Source organism: Camellia sinensis, chromosome 6 (genome assembly GCF_055761805.1).
Source record: "Camellia sinensis isolate YWXY chromosome 6, ASM5576180v1, whole genome shotgun sequence".
NCBI lineage: Eukaryota > Viridiplantae > Streptophyta > Magnoliopsida > Ericales > Theaceae > Camellia > Camellia sinensis.
This window is the reverse complement of record NC_138966.1, coordinates 33,083,091-33,097,315: the sequence shown is the minus strand read 5'-3', so window position 1 is coordinate 33,097,315 and position 14,225 is coordinate 33,083,091. Positions and strand designations below refer to the sequence as shown.

At 34.7% G+C, this 14,225-nt stretch overlaps 2 protein-coding genes across 2 annotated transcripts; both read right to left on the bottom strand.

Annotated features, from left to right (window-relative positions):
- Nucleotides 1-5,935: 5,935 nt before the first annotated feature.
- On the bottom strand, nt 5,936-6,559 carry LOC114282142 (receptor-like protein 9DC3). The gene has a single exon (XM_082876030.1). The coding sequence runs from the start codon at nt 6,557-6,559 to the stop codon at nt 5,936-5,938; it is 624 nt and encodes a 207-aa protein (XP_082732156.1).
- Nucleotides 6,560-10,000: 3,441 nt separating this feature from the next.
- LOC145793252 (receptor-like protein 6) lies at nt 10,001-11,499 on the bottom strand. The gene is made up of 2 exons (XM_082876029.1): nt 11,167-11,499; nt 10,001-10,432 (listed from the first exon to the last, which is right to left on the bottom strand). The coding sequence occupies exons 1-2, from the start codon at nt 11,497-11,499 to the stop codon at nt 10,001-10,003; spliced, it is 765 nt and encodes a 254-aa protein (XP_082732155.1).
- Between the last annotated feature and the right edge of the window lie 2,726 nt (nt 11,500-14,225).

The following is a 14,225-nucleotide window of genomic DNA, read 5'->3' as shown; positions in this document are numbered from 1 at the left end:
TTCCTTCGTCATGGCTTTGGTTGAGTGGCTAGGACGTCACGGCTATGAGAAGCGAGATGCTTATTAGATTCCGTGCTTTCATCCGAGGTAGAGACTGGAAGCAAGCGGGGGCAGTTATCTTTTTTCGATTGGTCTTGTTGGGTGTTTAGTTTAGTTACATTTGTATTGTGTGTTTGTTTGTTATGTTTTATGAGTTTGTGGTGTGCTTTGTTTATTTGCCCATATATCCACCCCAAGTTTCCATCTATTATCTCTGATGGTAGGGGTTACTTGGAGACAAAAAGGAAATATGGGGATAGTGGGGTTCTTGTATTTTCTGTTGTTCTCTCGCTTTTGCAGGGGTGGTTTTATGTGGTAGGATGTGCAGTGGTAGTTTATTATAGTGGTAGTTCTATTTTGTAGTCGTTTATTATTTGTTATAGGGCGTACCTGGGGTATGCCCCTTATAAACTTGTACATTTTACTGTCTTTATTTTATGACTTACTTACCCAAAAAAAAAAAAGAATTCTGAACAATCTGCAGAAACTATAGCTACACACACACACACACAGAGAGAAAGAGAGAGAGAGAGAGAGAGAGAGAGAGAGCGCGCGCTAAAGAGGGTGAAGAGAGTGTGATGCTACTAAATTGGTTGTGTTCATCATCTCGGACCAGTTCAAACTGTGGAACAAGTATTCGAACCAAGTGGGAGTACGAGAGCAGACACAAATTTATAGGGTACCTCCCCTTCCTAGGTTTGTTTGGGGAGTTGTTTATTTCGGTGCTGTCTAGTTTTTTATTTTATTTTATGATAAATTATAAATATATTTTTTATGATTTATTTAAAATAGGAATTATTTCTTATAATTTAAAAAATTATAAATGTTCAGAAATTTTTTATTTATTATAATTAATTGAAAAAAAAAAATTTCTAACTGCACTCCTATATAATGATAAAATTACATAAATTATTAATTGAAATAAATTTATAATATTATTAAAAACTGTTAATTTACTTTATAATTTATTAATAAAAATGGTCATTTATTATGAAATTATAAATTTCAAGAGGTGGGATGTAATTTCTAAAACAAATAAGGTAAATCATATTTTAAGCAAATTTTAAAAAGTGAATTTGTAATTTGTCTTTTTTTATAAAAAAAAAAATTAAAAGGGTAAATTATAATTACACCTGTTTAAAATACGAATTACATCATATAATTTGAAAAATTATAAATACCCACATGTTAGAATTTTTTATTTAACATAATTAACTAAAAAAAATAAAATTTCTAACTGCTTTTGTAACGCTCTCAAAATAAACCCATAATCCAACATTCAAAACATGCTTAGACATAAGAGAAATAAGCATAATTACATTTCATCAGAGTATTCATTTACAAAATGTACTACATGTTGACAACAAAAGTAAATGCCCAATAGGCTTACAACTTTCCAAGTCAACACTTGGTTACAAAGGAGAGTACTAACTCTACAAAAAAAATAAGCCCTTGGCTTGACATACATGTAATACAACAAAAAGAGACAACAAAAGGTGTCCCCGCCACTAAGCCTCCTCCCAAGCTACGTCCTTGGAGGTGGCATACTACCTGTACTTGAAAATGATATCCCATATAGGGTGAGCCAACGCCCAGTAGAGATATGCTAAACATAATATGAGTAATAACTAAAACATTAGCATTTGATAAATGTTTAACTCACATAAATCAATTCATAGTCCATTTCAATTACATGACAAATGTGTCCATGTCCCATTTTATTTTCCATTTCTTACCCAATTTCTCAATTCACAACTCTAGCTCAGAACCTGGCCATATACTTTAAATGAGATTACATCTCATATCAATAATTCTTCCATTTCAACAATTCAAATGAGATACCGACTCATATCAAAACACTTCCATAAGCCATAATAGATACACAGATTCGTTGTATCAATAACACATGAAACACTTCCATACTTCACAAATGATACACAGATTTGTTGTATCAACAATTCAATAGATACATGGATTTGCTGTATCAATGGAGTTCATCCCCTATCTCCTTCCAAACAATATCCGGTTTGGGAGTCCATCCCCTATCTCCCCCTAAACCGTGGAGTACATCCCCTATCTACTCCCACACAACACAATGTATATAAACACATATCATATACATAATCAATCAATACATAAATTTGATGTATTATTCCAACCGTCATATTTGATGACATATTCAATTGATTAGTTTTAGTTTGCCTAATCATCATGCATTGTCTACAACAATCAAGACTATCCTCCACCGATAGCCCAAAGTAGTTATTTCTAAATAGATAATAAATGCATCAACAGATAAATTTATCAATGTTTTCAAGGGTGAGTGATTAATAAATCTAACTCCACCATTCCATCTCATATTATGCCAATTCCACTAATTTCAACTCAATTTCATGTTTCCAAAATTTCCAAATTAATTACATGAATTAATTTGCCATAGCAATTTAGGGCTTTTTCCCCCATTTCTCAATATTGACCCAAAGGCCCAAAATAACTTCAACACTACCACTTTAAGACCCAAATTACACATTTATGAGTCAAAACCACAAAACCCCTCTTTTGAAAATAACACATCTCAAACCCTAATTTTTTTTCAAATCAACCCGTCTATACAAATAACTCAATATCTATGTTACAGCACAAAAGAATAAATAGGAATCCCTACCTTAAATTCGGAATTCAAGGGAAGAAGATGAAGAAATTGAAGATGCTCCAAACACCAAGATTTTCAAATCAAAATGTAGCCTTCAACAATCCCTACAACTTTTACAAAGGCCCAAGGTGAGGAAATCACTCCTACTTGATCAATCCCTAGAGAGAAGGCAAGGTTTTAGAGAGAGGAGCTCTCAAATCTGGGTTTGGGAAAGTAAGAGAGAGAAAGAGAGTTGAAAAAGTGATCCAAAAAGTCGAAATAAGGATTGATATAAAAGTCGTCCCGCTCGAGCGTGGAAACCCCCGCTCGAGCGTCGGACACAGACTCACGCTCGAGCGTGAAAAGCGTCGCTCGAGCGTCGATTACACACTTCCAGAAGTTTTGCAGACCATGGTCCCCGCTCGAGCATCCAACTCCCCGCTCGATCGGAGGAACAAAAACAAAAGGTCACGCTCGAGCGTCAAAACTCCCGCTCGAGCGTCCGAAGACCTGTAGAGAAAATACTGGGAGATGGAAAATCACGCTCAAGCGTCAAAACTCCCGTTCGAGCGTAGAAGCAACAACGAAGGGCCCGCTCGAGCGTCAAAATCTCCGCTCGAGCGTGAAGGCCAAATTTTGGGCATCAACTCTAGGTTTCAAAGCACAACCAACTCGTTCCAAACCTGCCCAACACAACCCAAGACTCAAATACAAAGAGTAAGGGAACAAAATGAGAATGAGACAACAACACAACCACGGAACCAAGTCCGGAATACAATATACAAAGGGAAGGAAAGTCGGGATCGCTATAGCTTTAATATACAATGATAAAATTACCTAAATTAATAATTAAAATAAAATTTTGACATCAGTAAAAACAGTTAATTAGTAAGATATAATTTTCAAAATCACATGGGGCAAATAATTTTTTAAGCAAATTTTAGTGGGTGTTTTTGTAATTTATCCAAATTAAAATATGAGTTGAAAGAATTGAAAGTGTTTGGAAAATACTTTCGCTTTTTATCAAAAAATGTGTAAAAAATAGAAAAATGAGAAGAAATCTTTGGCTTTTTGCAAGTCTTTTTGATTTTTAAACTTTTTAAATAATTTTTGATTTTTTTTTTACTAAAATCAGTCTATTCTCAAATGACCTCTTTATTTATTTTATTTTTTAAAATTTAAATTCAATAAAAATGTTAAAAAATAATCTCTAATTTTTTTTATCAAATTAAGGGAGAAATATTTTTTTTATTAAATTCAATTGGATGAAAATTTAAAAATATATGGTATTGGTGGATATGATTTTTTTCAAGAAATTTGAAGAAAATAAAATTTTGGAATAAATGAGAATTTTTAAAAATATTTTGATAAAAAATTGATGAAAGGATTGAAATAGTTCATATTAAATTAAAAATTTTATTCAAAATTGAAATCAAATTAGATCAAAAATAATAATAGGTAATGGAAGGTTAGAGATGCTCTTACTCGTGAAATGAAATCAATAAAATTATGTCAAAATTATAAAATATATTGTATTTCCACCAAATCTCAAAAAAGGTCAATGAAATTTGCCATTATGTTTGTAACCAGATAAAAAAATTAAATTTCATGCTTAGTAAAAAGAAAAAACTTATATTGAAACATCAATTAGTTTTTTTTTTTTTTTTTTGGCTTTTGATTGTAAAAATCAGCATCCTACACTTCACATCTAAAGATTTTGTATGCTTGGGGAAGTTTGAAAAAAAATTTGTGAATTTTTTTTCTTTTTGTTAGCTAAATAAGCCAATGTCAAAAGGGCTATTTATTTTTTGCTCAAATAGCCAAAAACAATAGCTATTTTAGACGACGCCAAACAAGGCCTTAATGGCCATAAGCAGTCATTCAATAGTTCATTGTATTTGACAGAGTTGGCAGAGAAACTGCAACAATATAAAAAGACAGATTAGCTTCTCAGGAGGATGTAATGAATGGCAATCTCAGTACACCAAACTACCACATTTAGCCATAAACAATTGAAAACAGAGAATAAGAAAAAAAAAAAAAACCCAACTTTGTGTGTGTGTGTGTGTCAAGTTTTCCTTAGCAAATGGAAATGGAATAAACCACAGATAGAAGCACTAGCAAAACGAATCAATCACAAACAAAAAAACATGACACAAAAATCCGCGATCAAGGAAGAGGAGTACATTACTAATCAGGCTTCACAATCCCCAAAGTTTTCTTGCTATGAGCAAACTTTTCAATCAACACATATCAACATTTTCCTACTATAGTTAATCACAAAAATCCTACATCTCTATAAAAACAAGTGCTAGAAAATATCTCCAGTTTGATACCCCAATCTCCATTGAAGATGAAAAAAAGAAGAAAAAAGAACTAATTATCATCAATTCTGTTTAGTGATATAAAGGTGTGGAAGAGACAAGATGTAGGAAGTCAACTGGACTACAATAGCAATGGGTAAAAACACTGCTGAAAGAGTAGCATATAACATTTTTTTCAATGCGAATTCCCTATCTAGTAGCCAACATTTCTATCATTCAAAATGATTAAGAATGTAACAAGGGGGGAATGGTTTGACTTGTAACTTGTAAGATTGCATTTCAAAGTAAAAAATTTGGCAAGGCCAAGTTTTCAGTGACTGAAATGGAATTTGAAAACAATTACATACAAAATTACAAATCTCTAAAAGCCGCTAAATGATCCAAGAAAAGAAACAATAAAGAGCCATGACATGCAACTCTTATTTAACTCGTGCTTAAGTAAAGCTAAAAAGTTAACAAAGCTTTAGAACTCAATGCAACAACAAGGGTAAAGCTTTTTAAGTGATCCAATATAGCTGCTACACACTCAAATGCGGCACCTAGGTGAGACACTCCTTCAAGCGAATACCATTGCTTTATAGTGCTACTAAATGGAACATATTTAGTTTTGAAATAAAAATCATTAGTCACTGAAATATAGCTTATAGATAGAAACCACAAAAGGTAATCAACAAAGTAATGCTTTAGAGATAAATTGCACTTACCCTAATAATGACACTTGTTTTTTCTAATTTATTCTTTCATTGCATCAGCGCGCACCCTTGTTGGGCCTTTTCATCTTCTTATGTTTTCTTCCTTCAACTATTTTCATTAGCCACTGTAGCCTTCGAGTTACAAACATAAGATATCCCACAACCATTCCAAATACAAATCTGCATCCATATCCCATCACTACAACTTTCCAGCCAAACCAGCTTGACCAGTTTGAATTTTTATCTTGTTAGAGTGTTGGTGTAGGTGGCAGTGGTTGTGGTTCTTTATATTTCTCTGATAAGGGGAATCCATATAAAGCCAAGTTCCTACTGTGTGAATCATTTTCAAATGTGTTAAACTGGCTCCCTTGAGGAATTGGTCCTGCTAGTTGGTTATCCGAAAGGTTTAGTACCTCAAGAAACATCAAACTTGTCAATTGCTGAGGAATCTCCCCCACAAACTCGTTTGAGGAAAGATCCAACGATTCAAGGTTTTTTAAATTTCCAAGTAAAGTTAGGATGTGACCTTTGAGGTTGTTATTAGATAAGTTAAGACCACAAAGCGAATTAAGCCTCCCAATGGATTTCGGAATCTCTCCTTGGAATTTATTTCTTGAAAAATAAATGATTGAGAAGATTGTTAAGATTCTTAATAATTTAATCTCATATCCTTTAAACATCACCACCACAAAATCTTGATAATATGTTTGGCCCATGTATTTTAATTTTCTTTCAAATTCATCAACATTCATCATATCTCCAAATTGTTTGATATAATTTGTTGGCAAAAGGCCAGTGAACTCATTACACGATATGTCAATAATTCTCAACTTCGGAAAAGGACGTTTGCTCTTGGTCTTCGAGGTGTCCATGTGACCATGAAACCTATTAAACCTCAAGACAAGAACCTACAATTCTGGAAGAGTTTCCAACCAGTGGGAGAATGTATCATTTATCTTGTTTTTTCCAAGATCTATAACTTCCAAGTGTGATACCCCTGTTCCGTAATATGTTAATTGGTCCTTAATATGAGTATGATTATGAGTCTAATATGATTTTTGTGTGCCATTATGTGAAAATATGTGGTTTTGAATTTCTATATGTTCACCGTGGGAATATCTGTTTGATTATCTGCTTTGAAAATTACATCGATGGCCTTATCGGCCACAGAAACCGAAATTGGTCGCGCCATTGTGATTGGCATAATTTTTAGAGCCTACGGTGAAATTAAATTGAAAAATTGATTCGGATCAAAATAATTAGATTCAAAATGATCAATTCAGTGCTCCATTATCTAATATTAAAAAAATGACTTAGTGGGAACTTATGTAGAAAGGCACTATACATTTAATCCTTACACTTGAGTTCAAAATCTGATTTTGGTGCCTTGAGAGAGAGAGAAGGCCGGCCATAGAGATAGAAGGGAGAGACTTGTGCAATTTTTGCCTCAAGCTTGGGAATTTGAAGATTTAACTCTAGATTTGACCAAATTAGAAGAATTGAGCCTCTAGGTAAGCATTGATCTTGAATTTGTAAGTTTGAATTTGTGATCTTGTAAGTTCAAGGTTTGTTTGTGATTAAGAGCATGGTTTGAGTTGCTTTTGTTGAAATTGAGGCTTGATATGTGCATGCATGTGAAGAACTCCTATGGAATCACAAAATTCTAGCATGTAATTTGTGAATTAGGAAAGATTGGAAGTGTAACCCCACATGCAAGCATGTTTTTGTTGAGTTTCATGGGAATGAGCACTAATTGCATCATTCGAAGTGAAAATGAAAGTCAAAATGGGCATGCATGTTGTTTATTAAAAATGGAAACCTTGAATGCATGAGTTTGAGTTAATTTGGGGCATGCATGTGATCAATTTGTGAAATTGAGCTCCATGTTGATGTATTTTAGTGTTGGTACCATGTTAGTACAAGTATATGTGAAATTGGAGCCATCATATGCAAGAAATGTGGTTGAAATGTCGAATTTGAACTCAGAAACCATTCTGGAAAACCCAAAATTTATGATGTCCGCTCGAGCGGGGGAATCGACGCTCGAGTGGGGAATTCATGCTCCCAGTATTTTTTTGCAAGCATGGGTCCGCTCGAGCGGGGAAGTCCACGCTCGAGCGGGGAGCTATGTAGACAGGCATTCTGCTCGAGCGCCCGAGTTCACGCTCGAGCGTAAATTTGATGCAACCAGCACTTTTGCAGACCAATTGGGTCTGCTCGAACGGGGAAGTCCACGCTCGAGCGAAGACCCTGTTTTCTGAAATTTTGTATGCTCGTTCTGTGTTTCGTTTTCCGTTCTCTTTCACTTGCAAGCACTCTTAGGCATGCGTTGAGCATTGTAATTGAGTTAAAGAGATATGAATAAAGCCTAGAGAGGAAAATGTGAATTTAAGAACGGATTTAATTGTTGGTGACCCTTTTGTGTTCATGGACTGTGTAGGGTCAAGCTCCAGGGCAAACCAACCAACCGATCACTGTGAGTAATATCTTATCAGAGATATCTGAAATATATTGTTGTCCATTTGCTTATTTCTATGTAAGTTTTATTAATTTGTCGATTTGATTGGTGGACAACGTTTTGACATGAATGAATGGGCTGGAGGCCGTTTTGACATGAATGAATGGGCCGAAGGCCGTTTTGACATGAATGAATGTGCCGAAAACCGTTTTGACATGAATGAATGGGCCGAAGGCCGTTTTGACTTGAATGAATGTGCCGGAGGCCGTTTTGACATGAATGAATGGGCCAAAGGCCGTTTTGATATGAATGAATGGGCCAGAAGTCGTTTCGAGTTGAAAGTTTGAATGGGCCAAAGGCCTGTTTGTCATCTGAATGGGCCAAAGGCCGTTTTGATACAAATGAAAGTTTAAATGGGCCAAAGGCCAGTTTGATCGAAACCGCAGTCACTTGACCTAAATTGTGTATACATGTTAAATAGAAATATGAATTGGGCCCAAGGCCGTTTGAAACATATTGTTCTACATATCGTTTGTACAACTTCTGTATTTGATATTATTCACTGGGCTATCGCTCACGCTCATTCATGTGTTTTGTAGGTGAGCCCAGAGAAGTCCAAACCCAGCCCCAGTGAAGTCTATGTGGAACAACAAAAGTTTTTGGGAGAGTCAGCCCTTGTGTCTCACGCACGAGACCCGTCTTCGCCCTCTTGTTATGTAATTATATTTTGTCCTGTCGGCGAAAACTTTGTATATGTTGTACATAGTTTTGATGGGTTGACTTAGACTTATGTGATCCTGTTTGTATTGAACCTTATGATATACATATTTTGTTGTGAGTTATTAATGTGCATATGTATGGTTTGTTATGATGTGCCATGTAAGCACAGCTCTATGGATAAAGTTTTAAATTGCTTCCGTTTAGCCCCCATTAACTCTGTTAAAATACGTTTGGTTTGGTTTGAGGCCGTAGGTAATCTCATGATTACTGGCTGGTTATGTCCTTAACCCACGGGGGCGGGTTCGGGTCATGACACCAAGTGTCTATAATTGCACAAAGATCGTGGAACATGTCCTTCAATTTGGTTGTCATTCAAGTAAAGACTCCTCAGCATGTTGCCTTTTGCAAATGTTGCAGTAAAGATGTTGCGAAAGCTATTCTTCCGTAAACTCAACACCGAGAGATTAATGCTTCTGTTTCCCAAACATTGTGTAATCACACCACTCAGACTGTTATTTGATAGATCAAGAACTTCAAGTGACATCAGACTGCAAATCAAAGTTGGGATTTCTCCTGTCAATTTATTGTTTGAGATAGAGAAAACAATTGTGGTGATAGGTGGAATAGGGAGCGGTCCTCGGAGTAAGTTGGAGTGTAGGTTAATGGGGTTGTTTGGTGGGGCTTTTTTGAGCCAGCTTATGGCTTCTAGCTTTTAAAAAGTTATTTTGGACTGTTTGGTTAAACTTATTTCAAACAGCTTCTGATTCTAACAACTTATTTTAAGTCAAAAAAGTTGATTCTGAGAAGCTGCTCACCCCTTACTTCTGATTATCAGCTTCTGCTGTGGACATGTTAATTCACAGTTATACTCTTAGATTTTTTTATTTTTTATTTTTTTAAAAATAGAAAAAGACCCAAATGGACTATAAAATATTATTATTATTTTTTATGAAAAATGTAGACAAATAGTGAATAATAAAAAATAAAAATTTATTGAAAAAACTACTTCACAGCTTATTTAACAAACACTACTCAGCAACTTAAATCTATAATCCAACAGCTATACCAAACAGATTAACAGCTTCTGATTAAAGTCATAATCTATAATCTGTTAAGCTATAATCTATAATCTGTTTTAACAGCTACACCGAACAACACCAATATGTTCTAGATTCTTCCATGGAAGACACTCTAAACTCGTAAGGAAATTATGAAAAAGATCTAAAGTATCCAATGTATTTTTTCCCACGTCGAATATCCATTTTGGAACTTCACCATGAATTTTGTTGTTTGAAAGGTCTAATGCAATCAAATCATGCAGTACTCTCAAGAAGTTTGGGAATTCGCTTAAGTAGCAAGAAGCTAATCCTATAGTCTCAAAGTAATGCAAGGTAGAGTTGGCACTGTTGTTGATGTTCAATGAGAGACCATTATATGAGAGATCAAGATAGTACAGATATTTTAGCTTAAGGAACTTATCTAGCTCAATTACACTATTGAAGTTATTTGATGAATGCCTCAAGTATGTTAGGTTCTGGAGTTCATATACTGATCCTGGAATTGGTCCCTGCAGCATATTGTTGCTCAAATCTATAGAAATCAATGAAGGTTAAGCAAACATCCAAGATGGTATTGTCCTATTGAGTGAGTTTTTTGCAATCTGATGTAAGTTAGCTTTGAAATCCCAACAGCATACAAAGGAATGGGACCTGTTTGTTGATTTTCAGAAAGGGTCAAGAAAGCAAGTTGGCTTATGTTGCCAAGGGAATCCGGTATTTGCCCATTCAAATTGTTCTTGGAAAGATCCAATTAAGTAAACTTTGCAAGGTTTGAAATTGATGAAGGGATTTGACAGCTGAAGTTGTTAGCCCAGAAGTCCAAATTGGTGATTTGTGTAAGATTCCCAACAAAAGTTGGAAATGAACCCCAAAAAGTTGCACTCAAAGAGGTACAAACTATTCAAGGCTTTAAGATTGCTGATTGAATTAGGAAGTTGTCCAAAAAAACTTGTCAGGGAGAGATCAAGAAACTGAAGAGAACTAGTCACATTGAAGTTTGAAAGTTTATCTCTGACGCCCAAATTATCCTGTACATTGAGCTTTCATAGGTTTGGAAGTTGGAAAAAATTTTCAGGGAATTTCCCACTTAGTTGACAAGAAGCAAGACTGAGAGATGTCAAAGAAGATACATTTAGCAAAGCATGAGCTAAGGTGAAGGAATATCCAACTCATCAAGGTGTAGTTCTCTTAATTGGTTTAGGTTCCGAAGGAGCATATTAAAAGTGTGCTATTCAAGACTCACCTCATAATGAAAAAGAGACAGATCAAAGGAAATCAATTTGGATAGATGACAGATTTCTGGAGGAACTCTGCTTGCAAATAAAGAGTTGGAGAGGTTGAGATGGATCAAACTTGCAAACGAGCCAAACTCAGATGAAATTCTAGAAAATTTGAAGTCATTCAAGGCAAGATTGAGCCTCTGAAGCTGACGAAGGTGGAAGAGAGTGCTGTTGGCTTCAATGGTGCCATGTAGAGCGCTACAACTGAGGTCAAGCCCAATCACATGACCATTCAACCAGTTGCAGGTGACCCCCTTCCACGAGCAGCAATCAGTTCTCTCATTCCAGAACATCATTTTAGGGAGAGAATCAAATTCACACCGAGGGAAGGAAAAATCAGTTATGGTAAATGTTCACTTAAATTGGAGTAGTGCGAATCTCTGGTCCTTAAGGCATGCATGGCATGCATAAGTAGGAGAAGACCATGATGATGATGAATATGTAGCAATAACTACTAGTTGAGAAAACAAGATAAATACCAAAAGAAGTTGATGAAGCCATATTAGCCAACTCATTTGCTCCTTATATGGGTAGGAATCAGAGAGCTATCAAAAGGAAAGAGTAAGTATTGGATAGTTGATGATGATTCAATCTGATACACACTGCAAAGTAACAGTAAGTATTTTCTATGGTGAAGCCCGTCAAGGATGACAATTATTTAATAAATTATCCAGACCCTTCAAACAAGCTGGTCTTCCATAAGCCTTGAATTCCATGTTGCAACATATCTTATAAACCAAACCAAACCTTAAGTCCCATCAAATGGAGTCGGCTACATGAATCCTTTTTCTCCATTCGATTCTATTGCAATATATCTTATGCACATTAATTTTAAAACCGCAATCAAACGTTGAAAAATAATTTGTTTGAGACTGATGAAATTGTTAGAGAGATGGGAGACAAACCAACCTAACCTGGGTAGGTGGGGGATATTTCTAAAGAAATGTAGCTGGAAATAAGGAGTTTGAAGTTGACACATGTTGAACTTACAAATTCAATACAAGCTCTAGCTAGCTTCTGCCTCTTTGTATTAACTTTATGCAAAACCTTTTCCACCATTATGTTACAATTATTTTCCATTTTAATTTTGGTTAACTATTGAGATATGATCTCATGTACACTCATTTTTATGATCAACATTTTCAATTCATCTGAGTTCCAGATTATGTTGTAGATGTGAAGAGTCTACTTTTCGAACACAGTCATTAATTGTGTTTGAATCATAAATTTAGATAGTGATTTAGAAATGGAAAAAGAAATAAAGAAAAAATTAATATATATTTTATTCAATCACTTTTTTCATCCTTTTCAAATCTTCACCAAAATTCATGATCCAAAGGAAACAAAAGAATTTAACACTGAGAAATGAAGTCTTGTTAGATGTGCAATGAAAAATGATTAAGTTCAACAATTAAATTACGATTTTGGTTTAAATTAAGGTAGCTAGTAATTTGTAACTAGGGGTGCAACTTCAGTGGATACAGTAAGATGAAGAGTTCTCCAAATTGTTTTGGGGGTTGCCTAAGGCCCCTAAGCCTGACCTCTAAGCTAGTTTTGTCTGCCCAAGGCTGGCTCAATCTCAATAAATTGAACTTGGGTTATGCTCAAATTACCAACAAATTTGAGCCGAATTATTTTTCTCATCCGACCTTCAAGGACGACAATTATTTTTCCATCCACCCTTCAAACAAGCTAGACCAACGTTTAAATATTGATAGCACTAAAGTATCACAAAGTAATTATTAGTATTTAAAAAACAAAGTGGAGACAACAAAACCTATGCTCATTCCACCATTTCAACTTCAAAAAATTATTTTTGGTCATAAAGTATTTAATGAAGATTCCTAGAACAAAGCCACATGAAAAAGGTGACAAAATCCAAATGCTAACCATAATGCGACCCCCACAAGTGACAAAAGGCATTAATGCATGTCATTCCAGTCATCATCCACCAGAACACAAACTCGGATCCCAAAATTTTGTTTAAAATTTTTTTGCCACAGTTATCAAATTTTAACAGCCTATCACCCCTTTAAATCCAAGTTTTCACACGCTACAAAGTCTAGAACCTTTCTTTCACCTTTTCAAAGCCAAATCATAGAAGATAACTATATAACCTTACCTTAGCCATGTAAATTCTATGGTCATGTGTGTGACGTTTACTTCTTCACTGGTCCCTAATCCACTCTGCTACCCAAGCTCACTAATTATTGCCACCAGGGTTTTGGGTTGCAGGAAACCAAAACTACACTTAAATGTGGAGATTAATATCTTCATTGGATGTGTGAGCTTGTGGCCAGCGAATAAAACTACACAAATCCTTTAATCTCCTTCATGGAGTAACTAATATTTTTAATGATACATATCTACCAAACTCAAACATGAATTTGAAACACCAAATTTTTTACTTATCAAACAACCTAGCATAAACTAAACAACTTGAATTTCTAAAAAATCTAATATGTTCCTATTCATGACAACACTTGCACCAGTAAAATTTCACAAAAAAATAAATATGAGCAACCTTTTCAATCAATACTCTCCATATCACCATTTTCATACTACAATTAATCACAAAATTCCCACTTCTATAGAACAAGTGTTAGTAAATATCTCCAGTTTTATCCCTTAATCGCAATTGAAGATGAAAAAAAATAAAAAAAAATAGAATAGACTACAATAGCAATGAGTAAAAGCACTGCTCAAAGATTAACATGCAACATTATTTTCAATGTGAATTCTCTATCTAGTAGCTAGCATTTATATTACTCAAAATGATTAAGAATGTAACAATGGAAATGGTTTGAGTTGTAACTTGTAAGATTGCATTTCAAAGTTAAAAAATTGGCAAGGCCCAGTCTTCTGTGACTGAAATTCAATTTAAAAGCAACTTACATACAAAAGTGAAAATCTCCAAAAGGTTGCTAAACGATGCGAGAAAAAAAAACAAGAAAGAGTCATGACACGAAACTCTTATTTAACTCAGTGCTTTAAGAAAACTAAACAACTTAACAAAGCTTTA